This window comes from Eucyclogobius newberryi, unplaced genomic scaffold (genome assembly GCF_026437365.1).
Source record: "Eucyclogobius newberryi isolate DKJ021-1_F unplaced genomic scaffold, fEucNew1.0.hap1 SCAF_21, whole genome shotgun sequence".
Taxonomy (NCBI): Eukaryota; Metazoa; Chordata; class Actinopteri; order Gobiiformes; family Gobiidae; genus Eucyclogobius; species Eucyclogobius newberryi.
In genome coordinates, this window is record NW_027315846.1 from 11,633,530 (window position 1) to 11,651,028 (window position 17,499).

A 17,499-nucleotide genomic window follows, 5' to 3' on the forward strand; every position below is an offset into this window, starting at 1 on the left:
CTTCTGCAGTCACGAGTGATTCATACAGTATATGAAATGTTGAGAAACCGCTTTTGTACTCATTTTTACAGACTATTTATTAAACTGTGATTTTGTAAGAAATAAAATGCTAAAATAACTTTGAATCATTGCATTGTTTTTCAGAAATTGTATCACCTCTTGTTAACACTACAGAGTAAAGTCTCAGCCAGTGCCATCCTGACTGACTCAAGATGAAATGTTCTTATGCCTTTATATAACAGGAAAGCAAACCTGATTTACTGCCATTTCAGTCATACCCAATTCTTTGTGAAAATTGGAAATCCCTGCGTTTGAGGGAGCAATTTGTCAAATTAACACCTACAAATAACCTGAGAATATCGCAGTTATAAAAAACGCAAAACACTTCGAATAAGAAACACATTTGACTTCAGTCTCCCGGGAATATTATAAACACCACTTTATTTTATTCAAATAATTAATTTATAAACAAATCACAATTAAATGCACCTGCCCGACAAAGTTATATAGATTTTCAAAAACACAAAGTTGGCATTTTAAATGTTGAAATTACAGTTTTTTTTGTTGTTGCATTTTTTAAGACAACAAAGCGATAAGCTGAAAACAAGGAGTGTCCCACTGCTTTGGACTCCCTAACAGCTATGGGGTTTAAGAGGCACATTAAAACATGAGCCATTTGGAGGTCCCATACGGTCAGGGGTCCGGGCGACGGGGCGCATGTGGTGAACGATACAAGCCAACTTTAGTGTCCGTCTCTCACTGTAAAAATAACTGCGTGGCTGACATAAAAACGCATCAAATGTCCAAAATTACCTTGAGGCTAAAACACATCTTTTAGTGGAATAGGGCAAAGATGGGTTCAGCATCAGAGCAACAAGTCATCCATAACACATTTACACAAGCACACCAGCAGGGGGAGAACTTCATTAAAGGCCATTGACCTTATTTCTGCAAACTAAGCATTTCATCTCTTGAGCTGCAGACCTGCACAAAAGTTCAGTAGTTAACTTAAGGAGAAAAGGAAGTCCTAAGAGGCAGCAGCTTATTTAAAAAAGGCAGTATTAAATTACATGGAATGCTTTTTTATAAATATTTTTTAGCGTTCATAAAAAGGTGTCACAGCCTGTTAAATTCAAATTTGACTTTTCTTCGTCAAAGCAGAAATTCTTCACTGGTCCTCACGTGGTCCAACAGTCTTTTTTTGGAGGTCCATTTTCGAGGTCCTGGGTTTAGATCGGTGGATCATAGCCCTCAGTTGAGTTTGATGGGGATGTCGGCGCCGTACTTGCGCAGGAACTTGCTGTGGTTGTGATCCACAGACCAGAGCGGCGGCAGGTGTTTGGGTCGCATGCTGCTGAGGAAGTGTTGCCTCCAGCGCCGCTCCAGCTCCATCAGACCCTTTAGACCCCGCTCTGCGTGGGTCCGGACCACCTTCAGGCCGTGAGGGATGTAAGCCTCGTTGAAGATCCTACAGGAAGACAAGAGGGGGAAACGCTCCGTTTAGACAGAACTGTTAAAATCACCATTTAATGCCATGTACAAACAGCAGCCTACCAAGATAAACACATTTTGTTTACACTTAATTAAAAAAATAGTGTCACAAAACCTGCAACTGAATTTTGAAACTAAGAAATAGGCTTGATACTCATTTCAGTACCACAATGGTAATAAAAAATAATGTTTGATATATTTAACATAAAATAGCAGTACTTTCTTAAAGCTACCGTGTTGTCCAACAGCACTTCTGAAAAAGATCATCATCAAGATCAAGATCATTAAACATGTCCTTTGAAATGAAAAGTGATTCAGATTTAAAATTGTTCAGAAAAGTAGGTCGTGAGTATCTGGTTTTAGTACTGATTAGCAGGTTTTCGATAAATAAAAAAAAGTATGAAATTCCCCCTTTGAACCCCAATTTGACTCAGACTAGATTAAATCTGTGTGAAAACACATCTAATACACCATCACATAATTGTAGTATAAATAGTATATAATAGTAAAAAATCTCAATTGATAATGAAGTAATATCTGGCATGCTATTCAAAGGGCACATGGAGTTCAACTTGAACGTCTCTGACCCCTACATAGAACCTGCACTCATGTTAACCCCTCACCTCGTCTCCAAACTGGCAGCCTGGTTCACAGTTTCCAGTGTCAGTGGTTCATCGTGGTTCATGTTCTGGTAGTTCTTGATCATCTCCTCCAGCTCCAACCTCCTGGACGCGGGCAGACCGTCCCCGGCGCTGAGTAGAGCCCGGGCAGCCGACCTGACCTTCCTGCGGTCCGTGTCCTCATGGAGCCGAAGCCCCTCCTCACAGCCCTGCGGGGCAGAGAACTCGTCGGCTAACAGCTGCTTCAAGAAGCCGTCGTGCACATTTGAGGCGGCGTGACAGCTGGTGCACAGCAGCAGGATGTCGTGAGAGTTGTGGTCCTTCATCTCGGTGGGGAAATGTCGCCTGTATTCGTGTGGCACTATGTTCTTCCTAAAAAAGGACCACAGGAGGGCATTTCCGTCAGGAGTGGGGTTTATTTATGCTTTTGTTTTCAATACACAAATTGTACCTTCTAAATATTGTCACACATACAAAGTGAAGTATTTACAGTAACTAGATCCATGTTCAGTCCAGTAGAATGGGCAGAGAATGCAATGCATTCTATGTGGCACATTTTATGGTGATCAAAGATTATGTATTAAATATATGATCAAACAAATAAAAAGGAACATAAACCTGTACTAAAAAGTAAACAGAATAAAGCCTTGCCTAATGTAAGAGTCTGCTTTCCCACAGACCACACACAGGTTCTCCTTCGCAGTGAGGTAGTAGTCTTGTTGGGAGTCCGGACGTCCCGATGGCTCAAACAACAGCCTCACTATGAAGGGGTTTTCACTTACAAGCACTGGAAGAGACAAAGACATGCCAGATTAAGGCCATATTAATGAAATCATTGTAGGATTTATACAGCGCCATGCACAAACTCAAAGCATTTTACAGTGCATTATTCATCCACTCCACATTCAGTGGTGATAAGCTATTAATATAGCCACAGCCACCCTGGGTGCTGGCTGACAGAAGTGAGGCTGCCAATCTATGTCACCAGCCCAATCATGCACTCAGATTCATACTAGGCAATGTGGTTGAAGTGTCTTGCCCAAGGACACAACCAGTTTGCTCTAGTCACCCCACTGTGACACCTGGTGTTCCAAGTACTAAGCAGGCAATGACCTGTTTAGCTTGTGCGAGCTGACAAGGTCAGGCATTGACAATCAGCTATTACCATGACAGCAAAGAAAGTGTTCACTCATTTCAAAACGTACCTCCAATCCCTTTGTCCAGGTACCACTTGGCTTTCTTCTTGTCGCAGGTGCACAGCGGCTGTCCATCCGGAGCGTGCAGGAAACAGTTATCGTACAGAGGGGACTTCCTGTGACCACACACATTTAAAAACATTTCAAATGAAAGCAGCAAAGGACCAAAAAAAGCACAGAAGAACAACAATATATAAATCACCATAAATTATTTGACCTGAAAAACTGGTACTGCAAACCTAAATACAATACAATATTCTGTACGAGAATCATTTGGCACATAAGGAATCTTATAATAATTAATTTAATGAAGTTAATTAAACTTCGTAAACCTTTAGGTCTACAAACCAATTTACAGAGAATACAAACAGTCCTAAGCACAAAATGCCCAGTATAAAATGATGAATAAAAAGCATGAATACCTGGCGGAGTAGCCTACACCCAGCGGTTTCCTCTTGTTGCGTCGAGGGTCTGGGACTTGTTGATCTCCAGACTCTGGGTACGTGTAGGTTGTAGCTTTCCAAATAGTCTTCCGTCTGCGCTCTCCGTCGACAGGCTTGTCCTCTCCATCCCCTCGGCCTCTGAACGGGACATCCACCAGGCCCTGGCAGCGGGACACCAGCTCTGCATAGGAGCTCCCACTGGGCGAGGCAGGTCCACCCTCAGACTGATGGCCGAGGAGGCAGAAGAAGAGGGCGATGGACACCTGCGCATCTCTGGCAGCGTAACACATCTGAGAAAGTTCATATGTGTCAGAGACATAATGATAAGTGTGTACATTCTTTTGTGTAAAGTGACGTCAAGTACACATTTATGCATTTAGTCAACATCGAATTTAAAGAAATAACTTGGCTCAAAAATGTTCATGCTAGATGGCAAATCATTTAATTCCATGAAAATAGATACAAATTACTTCTAAAATCAGACTAACCTGCTGTGGTGTGAGATGGTCTGCCTCCCAGTTGCTGCAGCGGAGCTCTAGAGACTTGTCTAGAGTTACATCCAACAGATCTGCAGCCAACGACTTTAAGCTCAGGCCATTGGTCACTGTTGCCTTCCTAACGGTCAACGCACACACAAACATACACACATTATGAAAATGCAAAGCTGTGTGCAAAAATTGCCAATTCCAACAAAATAAGTAAAGTAGGAAAGCATTTGTAATTATTTTGAATTTCTTCTAACCAATTTCTGTGAACATGAAACCGATCAGATAAAATAAAAACAGATCTGGAAAGTAAATTGGTTCAAGTACAACAATTTAGTCTGCAACCGAATTTGTATACAGTAATAACATTATCAAAAGCAAATGTGTGTTAAGACCGTTTTTGTTCACCACTGAAAAAGGAAATGTATGTATGGTGCAAAAAACATAATTTATCACGTCATTTTAAAAAATATTTCATAATGTAATATTTACTTTTGTCTCAAAGCGAGGAAGCGCAGGTCGACTGTACACGCCAACGCAAGCCCGTAGTCTCGCGTGAGCCGCTTGCCGTCTTCGTAACATCCCACTCCGACTTTGAGGATGTGGGGGTCCCGGAGCACTTGGATCAGGCTCAGGGGGAAAGGCTGCTGAGAGTTTCGAAAGTGAAGCAGCTGCACGAGGATGCAGCGACCAGAGTATGACGCCATCTGCAGGAGAGACACCGCCGATGCTTTGCCTTTCACGGACACCTGCAATAAAAACAGAGGTGGCAGTGTCATACAAGAAAACACTACAGATTAAGGTTAGTCAAATGTAGGGGGAAAAATCCACCCTAAAATCAGTTTTGCTACTTGATGTGCACTCATGAGCACCAAATGTTCTACTTTGCATTTGGAAACTAATCGTTTAGTATCAGGGAATAGAAATCTGTCTAATAACTACAGATGAAATAAGCCAAATGTATCCATGCGTTTCAGAATGATGGACTGTTGCCATAGCAATTTAAAACTAAATCCATGAATAGAAGCAATGGGGGAATAGATTTTCAAATGTCTTGCTTGTTGAGCGTTTAAACATGGTTGAATAAAAAAAAATTAAAAAGAAGTCAGAGTCATGCAAAACTACAGCCTTTCTATAGGATTAGCCAATTGGAGGGGACATTTATCATTTTTATATTCTGGGTGGGTTTTTCCTCGTGAGATGAATTCATGCATGGATCATTTCTTACGCCGTTGGTCTTTACCCATTCACAGTCCAGTCCCAGCACAGGGAAGTCCGACAGCTCCTTCTGGAACAGGGGCCACAGTTGTTGCCACTCCTCCGTCGAGCTCACCGTGACGGGATTCACACCAAACACTTGCTCACATGACGGTAACTGGACTGTGGGCGGAGCCGGTGTGGGCTTGGACTCTCCGGCCTTCACTTCCTCTTCGGTACATTCGGCCGATGGGTCAAACGCCACAGGTGTCAAGTCCTTTTCAGCGGGACATGGTAGTGCTACAGTTTCAGCCGCCTTCTGATTGGAAAGCAGCCTTCTTCTTTTGGTGCGGTAAACTCTCCACGCCAGCAGTCCACCTAAAGTCACCCCCAGGACTGTGGTCACAACTGCAGTTAGGGGTATACGATGAGACATGGCGGCCGCTTTTGGGGTTTGTCAAGCAGAGTAACAAGTGCTATTGACAAGGAAAAGAAACAAACAAACAAAATGTAATGAATGAAATTAATTTCATGAAATTTAGATGCTTGGTTTTACCTTTTGTGCGTCAGTGAGTGAATGAAACTTTACTGTTGAAGGGCAGTTTGGACAAGAACAGCATTTCTCTGAAAATGGGAAAGTGCAAATGAGTAAATACTGTACAACCGCATCACGTTTGGGGGGCTAATGTGTAATGTCCCCTGTGAATCAAAACGGTTTGATGTGATGGTAAAATGTACCAGAAGTATTACTGGGAAATTTGAAAATATGTTTGATCGAGTTGGCAAGTTTTCTGGTTTCAACTTCCAACTTTTCAGTAGAATGTTTTTTTTTTAGCATTAAAAAAACAGGGCAACATAAATATTCCTCACAGAAAAATATCACTTTTGGGGTCCTGTCTTTTTGGGTGGTAAAATTATGTGATATATTGCCATTCCAATCTCTCTCTGTGTTTAAAAGGGGTAAACATTGCAAACGACACGGTTTTATAGCAGTCTCTGCAACATATCAGGCCTGTCTCACCTTCACCTTCACTACTCATTGAGGTGGAGACCCTTATAGTAATACAAATAAGTGTTGGGAAAGCAAGAGGATTCTAGACTTGTGCATGTCAAAACAAGATAAAACACTACAGTTTGTTCTGCAGGATTTGTTTTGATTAGCAGCTTCAAAACAGTTCTTGATTAGAAATTATGATTAGCTTTTCGTACAGATATTTCTGCCAGTACTCATGACAAAACAAGAGTATACAAGTTAGAAATAGCAGACGTTGTTCAGGAGGCATTAAGTGAACGGCTGAGAAAAATTAGTCTAGATTAATATTGTAAACCCAGGGGCCTGATAAGATAGCATCTTTAGCTGCCACATCTCATTCCTCATCGAGCTCCAAAAGGTCTTATTATGAGGGAGGTACATGTATTATTTCAAAAGCTAACTTTACGTATAGTTATTTTCTGCTTTTCAGACGTTGATGAACAAATTATCCATTTCTGTGCATCATTCTTGGCTTCAGTGTCCTTGTTTGAGTTGTGCAGTTGCATTAGCGAAATTAGCAGCCAGGTTCTGCGGCCAAAAATACATAAGATATAACTTTTAATCCGCACCGTTTCTTCAGACTGCACATTCTGCATTATTTCAAGCTTTTAGAGATAACTTTGCAGTCTTACCTCTACGTTATTATCCAAAACCACACCGGTTCTTCTCACACTTGTTTGTCCTGCTGCTCCATGTCTTCCGGCCTCTATTTATAACCGACGGAGGCTGAGAGCGCAGCGCCCTCTGGTGGTCGGGGGCTTCAATGGTTTTGGTCATTGAACGCGATCAATAAATGATTCTGCAGATTATTAAAACTCCATTTAAGGCAACATTTTTATTTATTTATTCCCTGTTGTCAACCATCTGATAAAAGGGTACTATCAAACTCCAGGGCATGTAGTACATACAGGGGAATCTATAACCTTATTTTCAGTCAAATCAGTCATTCTGTGATGAATCAGGATCAGTTTAAATTCAAGAATCACAAATTAAAAAAGCCTAAAATTAACATAATTTTCCTTTTAAAAGGCATTCCATCTGGACTTTTCAGTTTTGTTTTTAGGGGTAGTATAACAATGATATCGGTGGGTTGAACTCATGTGTCATTCCCTTCAATTCATCAGATTTGACAAAATATGTCCCTATGTTCACACAATCATACCAGGAGCAGTTTTATATCCCAGATAAAAATATTCCATTATTTTTAACTAATGTGAAATGGTAATTTGGTAACTTTAATATAAATTAACAAATTTGTTGTCTAATTATCACTATCAGCAAATAGCTATCTGCTCATTCATTCATATTGGACCATTCCATCCATCCATCCATTTTCTACCGCTTGTTACCGGGGTACCATTCCCATTTGTTTTACTTAATTACAAATTCATGAATCAAATTTTTAGTCTTTTTGGTTCTGCATTGAAATGGCAATTGTCAAGACCCAGAAATGCTAAATCTGTCATCAGTCAATCCAAACCTCCTAACAGCAGCTCTACCTCTTTGTGCATAGCTTGTAAACCCACTTAGAGTAAATCTGACAGCAGAGGGCAAAACTAGAGGGTCAGCCATTTGTTTATACATCAAAACAGCTTCAGTTTGAATTGAGGGTAATTTTAGTCTGGCATTTTAGGGGAAATTAGCCCAAATGATAAAGAGTTTTAACTAAACATGTGCCATACATTATGAACAGGACATTTTAGTCACCTGCGCATGCCGAAGTCACGGTACTTTCAATGTGTAATGCAACTTTCCAAATGCAGTGACAAAGATTACAAACACTTTTCTACCACCATCAATTTATTCAATCTTTTCTCAATAGATCTCCAAAGAAGTGGAATAAAGTAATGAAATAATTACAAAATGGAAAAAGAGAGAATAGATCATATTCACAGGCTTGATTAAAAAAATAAAACCATGACTGACCGAGTAAGTGAGAAGACGAGTTGATGGAAACTCCCTGTAGTTTTTGGGTGCAGCAGTCGACGCACCACAACTAACTAATTTAGGTCAAATGATCTAATGTTTAGTGCTTGTGCAAAGTAAAACATTCAACTTCTTCAAAAACAATGAGGAAAAATAAGTGGAGAGCTTGAGAGTAAAAGTTTAAGTAGTGAAAGAGTTTTTCGTAGTACTACGAAAAACTCTGCACTGGTAAATGAGGCCACCAGTTGGGCACCGCCACCATCATTAGGTCCACACCAATTGTTGCTGCAACAAAACCTTATTAACAGTGAGATGCTTCACACCCAATCATAGGATGCGTCAGACGCCAGTAATATCTTTTAAACTTAAAATATAAAAAAAAAAAAAAAAAAAAAAAAGTAAAGCAGCTGTCCCTTCACAAAAATCTCTTTACAGCACATTACAAATAAGCACTGCTGTGAGCTGTGTACAGAATAGATTCTTTATAGATAGATATATATATATTTATGTATAATATATGCTGTCTTTTTTATACACGCACATAAACTTGTCATTGTAGCTAGCCTGCGCCTTTGGCAAGATTACTTACAACTCTTCTGTTAGATTCCAAAGCTATTTAAAATATACTTAATGCATAAAAATAAACATTTTGGCATTGTCTCACTCTTCTTCTGATTGGGAAGTTTTTTTATTGAGAACTCCTCGTCTCGGTGCTGCAGTCATTATGAGAAAGGTCTCGTCGTTTGTCCCCCCCACAGGGTCCCACGAGCCGCGTCTGAGCGAAGGCAACGAATGGGGTGATCAAAATCCACAGGGAAATGGCGACTGAGCTCCACAGCACAAACAAAACATTAAAGACGACGTAGATGAACTGCAGGAGGCGCTGTGTCTTGTGCGGCGACCCTCTACCTTCTTATCTGCTGAGATTTCTCCCCGTTTGTGGGGTTTTCGCCGCTTTAGCTTGTCCGCTGGATTAGAACGGACAACGCTCACCTTCCCCGTACAGTCACTTCAAATTCATTCTTATTCTAGTGCCGTTCAGTCGCCGCTCGCCGTCCTCAGAGTTGGATCTCAAATGTTTTATGAAGCTCGGTGGAAAAGGGATTCGTGGGGGAGGGTGAGGTGCGCTGGCGTGACCTGCTCTCCAGCGCCGCCCACTGAGCCTCAAAGGCGTCTTCCTGCGGCGGTTCGGTGGGCTGCATCACGGGCGACGAATGGGCAATCTGCGTTTGAATGGCCCAATTGTCCGCTCCGTTGAATGTTACGCTCCCGTTAGATGGTTGGTTCAAAACGGGCAGCGGAGGTTTGATGAACGAGCTGACGTTGGGGTTGCTCATCACCGGGACGTCCTGCGGTGGAATGACGGGCACAGGGAACGGCTGGGTTTGCGCGGCCGACCCGAAAACGTTGGCCACCATTTGAGACGGGGTAATGCCCACGACGGGGACGCTCGGCTGCGGGAAGGAGAGTCCGTTGGAGATGGGGTACGAGGCGGGAGCGGGGGCGCTGAAGACCGGCTGTCGCGGCGGTATCATCGGGACGGCGGGGGGCAGGGTGGGCATAAAGGCCACTGGAAGAGCGGGTGCGGCTGGCATTGGGACGGGCGCGATGAAGGGTTGGACGGGGGGCGGAGGGGCGGAGGGCATGAGGGGGTTCGGCTACGGGACAGTGGGCAAGATGGGGTTTGGAGCTTGGACTGATCTGGTCACTTCCTCCAGCCACCTGTCGGCCTCTGACGGTGTGCGCCTGTGGGACGCCATGGCGGGGGACGACGAGGGGGGCACAACTATGACCGGAGCGGGGGAGGCCCAGTCTGCTGCGCCTGTCGGGGACAAATGCAACAAGTTAATGGTGAAAAGCAAAGAGAAACCCTGAAGAAAGACCCCCCCCCGTCAGGTCCTGCTTTCAAATTTGTTATGCTAATTTCCATCACAAAACAAAATGAAATTGCTTTGAACTTCCATCCATCCATCCATCCATTTTCTACCGGTTGTTCCCTTTCGGGGTTGTGAGTGACTGGAGCCTATCCCAGTGACTTCGGGCCTTAGGCGGGGTACATCCTGGACAGTGGCCAACTCGTCGCAGGGCCAACACTTGACAAAGCACTGCTTTGAACTTAACTCTGAAAAACATAGTAGCTACTAGGACAGTGGTTCTTAAACTTTTTGGAGGTACTGAACCCCACCAGTTTCATATGCGCATTCACCAGACCCTTGAAAAAAAAAAAAAAAATTCAAAGTCTGTGGCCCCATGCATGAACCTGACACCCCGCAAAATAATGAATCCAAGAAAAAAATATTTTAAACAAAGATAATATGATAAGGTATGTTATCATAGTTATCTTTTTTCAAAAATGTGGGTTGTCAGGTTCATGTATGGGGCCACAGAATTCAAAACATAGGTGTATATTTTACTAGTGCACAAAATGAACCGTGCATCAACATCACTGTGTTCAAAGAACAAAATCATCAAAACAAGACAAAAACAAAATAATGAAGATAACTCAGAAGAAGACGGAAATCTACGGGAGACTAGATGCGATGTGATCCGTCGCGCTAATAAACAAACGCACGTGTGTGTTGTATTACTCCACACAAGTGGAAGTGCGCATGCGCACTTCCACCTGAGTACTCAAATCGTCCATTGCGCCTTTAATATGGAGAATAATGTATTTAAAATAAAAAAATAAATGAAAGTCTGGCTAGTCGACTACAAAAATAGCAGTTAGCTTACCCTAATCTCTACCATAAATTGTGTTTTTAGATGCAATCAGAATTTTATGAAATGCTATAATCACAATGACAGACATCGAGCAATTACGTATATTGTATGTGATTTTTTTTTTAAGAAGCTATACATTTCCAGAAGATTGGCAGCATTTCGTTAAGCGCTAATTGATTGGTTTACAACAAATTACAGAAAAAAATCACAAAAAATGTGTTCAAAGCGTGCATTCAGTTTACATTTCTGTGTCCAAAACAGCATAATGTAAAAACAATGAGATCCCTTTAGCCAGAGCCTCTTACCTGTCTGCACTGGGGCGGCCGGGCCCGGTGCCGGGGTCTTGGCCCAGGGGTTAGTGTCCCGGGCGGGCAGGGCGGGAGGCAGTGCGGGGAGGTTAACAGAAGCAGCAGCCACAGAGAAGACGGGAGCAGTGCCATTCACTACAGTACAGACAAACAAGACGCTCACGTTGTCATTGTGTTAGACATGCGAAGTTAATAACAGCCTCAAATGACAAGTTAACAGACGAGTAATTAGAAAAGTGTCAAGCAGTTCAGTGCATATTTAACATGCAGAAACACAAAATAGAGATTAGTCTCTAAAAGGATAATTACGATACAGGAAACTCTCCAAACTGTGGGGCATGGATTCACGTTTTTTGTGCAGAAATGTTGTCAGGGGAGTACATTTGGCAGCAAAAGGCACGCAGTTTTTTTTTAAATTTAGCTTGAATTTATGAACTTGTCTGGCACATTGCTGCCAGCGTCTCCAAATAAGGAGTGCTCATTATACAAAAACTGTTCCGTGTGTACATGTTATTAAAGAAACCCAGTGCATAAAGAAAGATATATCAATGCACACAATAAGAACGTACGCGAGGCCCTCTACAACAGGGCCAATGTTTAGTAACTTACATTTTACACACATTTGTTCTCCCCTGAGTAAGTCGTGACAATGGTGTAGCTGTGTTTTTGAGCTGAAATGGTCTTATTATAGACCTGGTTTAGATCTGGTGATACTCGAGAAGCCAAATCTTTTCTTTGGTTGAACTTGGTGTGAAAAGTTAAGGGACTAATTGCAAATACAAACAAATACACATCAAAACTTAGAGTAAACCTAGACCTAAACTTTAACTAGTCTAGAAGAGTAAAAGCTTTCCAGTAATGACGACGATGCTTAGTAGCGTTAGTTTGAAAGAGTAAATTGCGTGGTTACCTGGGGCGATGGGGGACTGTGGAGAAGATGCAGGTTTGGGCATGGGGGCGGAGGAGAAGGGGTCTTCTGGAGGGCCACTGAACGCAGAGGCGATCTGAGTGCACAGAGAGCTGATGCTGTCGCTCTCACCCTCCACTTCAGGGACTGAGGACGCAATAAAGGGAGAGATGCAAAGCAATAATCAATAATAATCAACATTTCTACTCGTATTCTTTAGTCATTTTATTATTAGCGACTGAAAACGTTCTCAAAAGATATAGGTTTTGCTAGGGATGTGCAAAAGTAATGAAATACTGCCAAACTACATGCTAAAACTATGTCTATTATCAATCTGAATACTTTTACCAATTTATATTAACTACACTTTTAATTAATAGCCTGAATGGAGCTCGACAGTCAAAGCTCACTGTGGTTGCGGAAATACAGTTCTCATTTATACAGTTCTCATTCACAGGGATTAAAAAATATTCAAATAGCAAGAATTTAATGGCACGGCAAAGGACAAGCAGCTCTGTTGTAACTGATTGTAAAAACACATGTAAAACTTAAAATTCTTCTAAATGTTTTAATAACTTTACGATGTTTATAAAGTTTCAGATTTTATATAAAAACGTATACAATGTAAGCTCGTTGTTTCGGAATTAATTAATTTACTTATGTGACCAAGCAGTGGGCGGTCACAGTTGCATAAAGCATGAAAAAAGACTTTATAATGTACAATGTTTGACAAGAATAATTCAGGCATCATACCCGTAACCTAACCCCTTAATTAAATGTTTATTAAGCTGGAAATAAGTTTTGTTCACGCTGTGATAAAATGTGAATATATGATTATATTTCTGTATTTTATCTGCATAATAGTGATACATTATCTGCATCATTAGTCTAAGAGAAAAACGGGTGTGTGACAGCATTTGTTTATGAAGGTGTCGTAAAGATGGGCAGGGAAATGTTTGCCCCAGACAGGGGGTGCAACAGCCCAGGGGAGTTAGAAAAACATTCACCAGGCTTTATCTCTACAGAAAATACCAGCTGTTGTAAAAGACAAGTGCCTTGATGTGAAGCTGACCAATGAGAAATGTGACCCGCCTATTCCATAATATCTAATAAAACCAACCAGCATGGGAAAAAACGAGGTGAGACGTAGGAGGGTCACACAGGCTGCTTACAACAGCCTGCGTGACCGGTCCCAGCGTTTTCTCCATGCATGCCATACAAACGTCTGATATTTCTGTGTCGTTTCATATTCTAAGTTGAATTGTGTTCTCTGTGTGTTAAGGAATGGAATGTATGTTTCATTCCATGACATTTATTAAGGCTAATTAAGCTGTAGTTATTAAAGAGGAGTACCCAATTGTGCTGGTTATTTTGAGAAAGGATGGACTGTATATAATGGATCTTTAATATGACATAAATTTAACTGTTAATATGAGATTGTATTGTATTATTCATTTAAGCGTGAAGATGATTTCCTTCAAGTTGTCAGATTTAGGTCTGTTAAATCTTGCCATTGACACAGACACACACCCATAGACTCAGGACTCTTGTATGAACTCAGAACATGTGATCCGTGCAGCGTTGCGCCTCACCCGTATTGTTTATGGAGAAGTCAGACTTGCGCTGCTGAGTGGAGGGCAGCTCGTTCATGCGCAGAGACCGCCCGCGCTTGAACGGGGACGTGTTTTGGCTCAGGGCGGGGAAACCTCTGAAGGAGCCCTGTCGGGCCAAGGCCTCAGGCGTGGAATGTCGGCGCGAGATTACCTGAGGTCCCAGGGCGGTCATCACGGAGAGGGGCGGGGAGGAGGAGGGGGAAGAGGAAGAGCCCGCCGAGAGGAGGCCAAAGGAGTTTGTCCCACTGCTGATGGAGTTCACACTGACTGTAGGGTCCGTGTCTGAGGAAAGAGCAGAGGTCACAGTCCAGGAGCCTTTTCAGAACTAGAGCCGTCACAAGGTCATGTTTAGACTTAGGATTATAAGTTAAGATAAAATATTCCTTTATTGTCCACACATGGGGAAATTTCATTGTTGCAACGCAGGTAGATACAGAGGTAGATACAGAAGAAAAGAACAGATAACTTATAGGAAGATTGAAAAAAACACTCTCAGTAGATCTCTTATAAACAAAAACTCAGAATATATAAATAGAATTTTATTATTATAGAATTTTATAAGAATATTATTGTCATCATATTAAAACAAACAAAAGCAAAATTCTTAACTAATTTTCATTCACATTGTCTATTAAATCACCATTCCTCTACCAAGTAACCAGCTTTATGAAATCAAACTTTCTGAATAATGAAGTTAAATTGATTTGACATTTTGAGCCAGATAAAAAAAAACTTTGCATTTAGGTCTCTAGAGTTCTCATTGAATCCATCCATCCATCCATTTTCTACCGCTTGTTCCCTTTCGGGGTCGCGGGTGACTGGAGCCTATCCCAGTGACTTCGGGCCTTAGGCGGGGTACACCCTGGACAGTGGCCAACTTGTCGCAGGGCCAACATAGAGACATAGACATTACAGACACTTCACTCTCACATTCATTCACTAGGGCCAATTTAGAGTTACCAATTTTGCCTAACACATGCATGTCTTTGGACGGTGGGAGGAAGCCGGAGAACCCGGAGAGAACCCACGGTAACACTGGGAGAACATGCAGACTCCACCCAGAGAGATCATGTGATGTTGGTCTGGTCCGGGAATCGAACCCATGATCTCCTTCTTGGGAGGCAAGAGCGCTAACCGCCTTTGCCACCGTGCACCCCTTTGAATTGTCACAATGTTTTAATTCTTACGATTATATTGGGACCCGATTCATTTTGATCCCTATTCAGAAGTAAAATGTGAAATAATGAACGGTCAAAAGTGTTCATTCACTGTATGGTAGGTTTATAGACTATAGTTTAGTTTAGTTTTTACTTTCATCCCAATCAAATATAACCAATCATATAAATAGGAAGCAATATATTCTTGCAATTGGCTTGAAATCAGAATCAGGTTTATTGCCAAACGAGGAATTTGCTTGCCACCACTTCTCTCTACCATTACGATGTATTCATAAATAACCATAGTTTATCTTCCTTTGAGCCTTCTTTATTCCGATTATTTGATTATGTAATTTTGGGACAACCACTAATGTTTTGTGACATTGAAAGACATCACAAACAACCAAATAAACAAACAAATGGTGGCAAATAAACTAAACTAAAGAGTCCTAAAACCACACAAACCTTTCTTTGCGTCCTGGAGCTGCCTCATCACCTCCTCTCTCTCGGCCGCCTCCGTTGCCGTGGTGACCCTGAATGAGCCCTCCCGGGTGAAGGTCGTCCTGTTGGCGTCGAAGGTCGCGGTGACGCCGCACTCCTTCTCCCGCTTCTGTTTCCGCTCCAAACAGGCCGCGAAGGCACAGCCGACTGCGTGACTCAGACGCTCGCCCTGCAAACCAGAGATTCATGACTACACACAGTAATTACACACAACAACCCATTTAACACAACTATTTTATGTTCATTAAGTACTATGTGACTTTGCTGGAGAGGGTACTGCCTACTTGTCTTCATTTCTTTGCCTGGAATGTCCTGCAGTATGGCATTTAACTAAGCATTTTTTCAAAAATGTGGGTTGTCAGGTTCATGTATGGGGCCACAGAATTCAAAACAAAGGTATATATTTTACTAGTGCACAAAATTAACCGTGCATCAACATCACTGTGTTCAAAGAAGAAAGACAAGTTTTTCACACAAAAACAAAAACATAATAATGAATATTTACTGCAAATCAGTGTGACTTCAGCTGTTGCCTTTCAGAGACCAGTTCAGAAATAAGGGCTGAACCAAGACAGAGGAGGTGTAGGGGAGCACCATAGGTTTGACACAGGGGTTTAAGGGTTTTTATCATTATTAGGTGTTTTTATTTTAGGGTTTTATGTACATATTTGTGTTTGGTTAAATGTGTATGGGTTAATTTGTTTTTATGGAGGTTTTAGTACATTTTTATTAGTTTTATGATAATGTGAACGTCCCTGTCAATCATTTATAGTTTGAATATCTTGCTGGAGAAGTCATCAGAGGCGGAGCCAGACATTCTAGACATCCGGGGCTTAGTCCAAAAAAAAAGGCTAATATGATGTGGTTTTAGTGCAGTTACAGACACTAACCCTGCAAAGGCAAAGACAGCCTTTTTGCCTTCTGAGAGAGCTCCTCACTCCAAAAAACGTTGAACAGAACAGCAGAGGTGACATTTAGTTATTCAAGAAATTGTACATCTTGGTGTTCTTTAAAACAATCAGTGACAAAACAAATATGAAAAACATGTCCCTATCAGGGCTCGAACTCAAAACACTAATGCTTTGTGGTCTAGGCTAGTCGGCCTAGAAACTAAAAGTTAGTCTTACCTTTATCAGACACCTGCCTCAGTGAGCTGTTTGTCCTGTAGTTTCTCTGCTTTAGCTTTGTAGATGAATAAAACCTGAGCCACTGCTACACTGACAACCACAATGAATTCATGGTTTGAACGATCATGTGCTGTTGTTAAACTATAAAGGACAACAAGAGGTCACTGTGACTTGACTTTGACCTGAGGACAACAAGAGGTCACTGTGACTTTGACCTGAGGACAACAAGAGGTCACTGTGCCTTTGACCTTTGACCTGAGGACAAGAGGTCACTGTGACTTTGACCTTTGACCTGAGGACAACAAGAGGTCACTATGAATTTGACCTGAGGACAACAAGAGGTCGCTGTGACTTTGACCTGAGGACAACAAGCGGTCACTGTGACTTTGACCTTTGACCTGAGGACAACAAGAGGCAATAACAATAAAGTGACTAAAAGTGAAAATAAGGAGACTAAAAGTGACTAAAAGTGACTAAAAGTGACAATAGGGAGACTAAAAGTGACAATAAAGTGACTAAAAGTGACAACAAGGAGACTAAAAGTGACAATAACGTGACTAAAAGTAACAAGGAGACTAAAAGTGACAAGGAGACTAAAAGTGACAATAACGTGACTAAAAGTGACAACAAGGAGACTAAAAGTGACAATAAAGAGACTAAAAGTGACAATAACGTGACTAAAAGTGACAATAAGGAGGCTAAAAGTGACAATAAGGAAACTAAAAGTGACAATAACGTGACTAAAAGTGACAATAAGGTGACTAAAAGTGACCA

At 41.6% G+C, this 17,499-nt stretch overlaps 2 protein-coding genes and 1 long non-coding RNA gene across 6 annotated transcripts; 1 reads left to right on the forward strand and 2 right to left on the reverse strand.

Annotated features, from left to right (window-relative positions):
• Positions 1-408: 408 nt before the first annotated feature.
• exd2 (exonuclease 3'-5' domain containing 2) lies at positions 409-7,216 on the reverse strand. Of its 2 annotated transcripts, none has more exons than XM_072457496.1 (10): positions 7,098-7,216; positions 5,989-6,056; positions 5,479-5,908; positions 4,728-4,984; positions 4,239-4,365; positions 3,730-4,040; positions 3,317-3,423; positions 2,763-2,898; positions 2,115-2,483; positions 409-1,468 (listed from the first exon to the last, which is right to left on the reverse strand). In XM_072457496.1, the coding sequence occupies exons 3-10, from the start codon at positions 5,866-5,868 to the stop codon at positions 1,252-1,254; spliced, it is 1,914 nt and encodes a 637-aa protein (XP_072313597.1). In that variant the 5' UTR covers positions 5,869-5,908; positions 5,989-6,056; positions 7,098-7,216; the 3' UTR covers positions 409-1,251. The 2 variants fall into 2 exon arrangements, with proteins under 2 accessions (XP_072313597.1, XP_072313596.1); XM_072457495.1 differs by having other exon boundaries at positions 5,464-5,908; positions 7,098-7,215.
• Positions 7,217-8,826: 1,610 nt separating this feature from the next.
• LOC140370842 (protein numb homolog) lies at positions 8,827-15,790 on the reverse strand. Of its 2 annotated transcripts, XM_072458096.1 has the most exons (5): positions 15,563-15,790; positions 13,920-14,222; positions 12,331-12,474; positions 11,418-11,555; positions 8,827-10,213 (listed from the first exon to the last, which is right to left on the reverse strand). In XM_072458096.1, exons 1-5 carry the CDS (start codon positions 15,588-15,590, stop codon positions 10,050-10,052), a joined length of 777 nt encoding a protein of 258 aa, XP_072314197.1. In that variant the 5' UTR covers positions 15,591-15,790; the 3' UTR covers positions 8,827-10,049. The 2 variants fall into 2 exon arrangements, with proteins under 2 accessions (XP_072314197.1, XP_072314198.1); XM_072458097.1 differs by lacking the exon at positions 11,418-11,555.
• A 1,381-nt stretch (positions 15,791-17,171) lies between these two features.
• Positions 17,172-17,497, forward strand: LOC140370843 (uncharacterized). 2 transcript variants are annotated; one of them, XR_011928406.1, is made up of 2 exons: positions 17,172-17,236; positions 17,315-17,497. It is a non-coding gene; the product is annotated as an uncharacterized lncRNA (long non-coding RNA). The 2 variants fall into 2 exon arrangements; XR_011928405.1 differs by having other exon boundaries at positions 17,191-17,278.
• Positions 17,498-17,499: the final 2 nt, after the last annotated feature.

What these genes read in the sequence shown, in the direction of transcription:
- exd2 (XM_072457495.1), bottom strand. Translation starts at nt 5,868, where the DNA reads ATGTCTCATCGTATACCCCTAACTGCAGTTGTGACCACAGTCCTGGGG. An exon ending in GGTGTAGGCTACTCCGCCAG is followed by an intron (nt 3,424 to 3,729) that starts GTATTCATGCTT and finishes GTGTGGTCACAG; the next exon opens with GAAGTCCCCTCTGTACGATA. An exon ending in AAAGCAGACTCTTACATTAG is followed by an intron (nt 2,484 to 2,762) that starts GCAAGGCTTTAT and finishes GTCCTTTTTTAG; the next exon opens with GAAGAACATAGTGCCACACG.
- LOC140370842 (XM_072458096.1), bottom strand. Translation starts at nt 15,590, where the DNA reads ATGAGGCAGCTCCAGGACGCAAAGAAAG. An exon ending in GCTCCAGGACGCAAAGAAAG is followed by an intron (nt 14,223 to 15,562) that starts GTTTGTGTGGTT and finishes CTCTTTCCTCAG; the next exon opens with ACACGGACCCTACAGTCAGT. An exon ending in ACAGTCCCCCATCGCCCCAG is followed by an intron (nt 11,556 to 12,330) that starts GTAACCACGCAA and finishes TCTGTACTGTAG; the next exon opens with TGAATGGCACTGCTCCCGTC.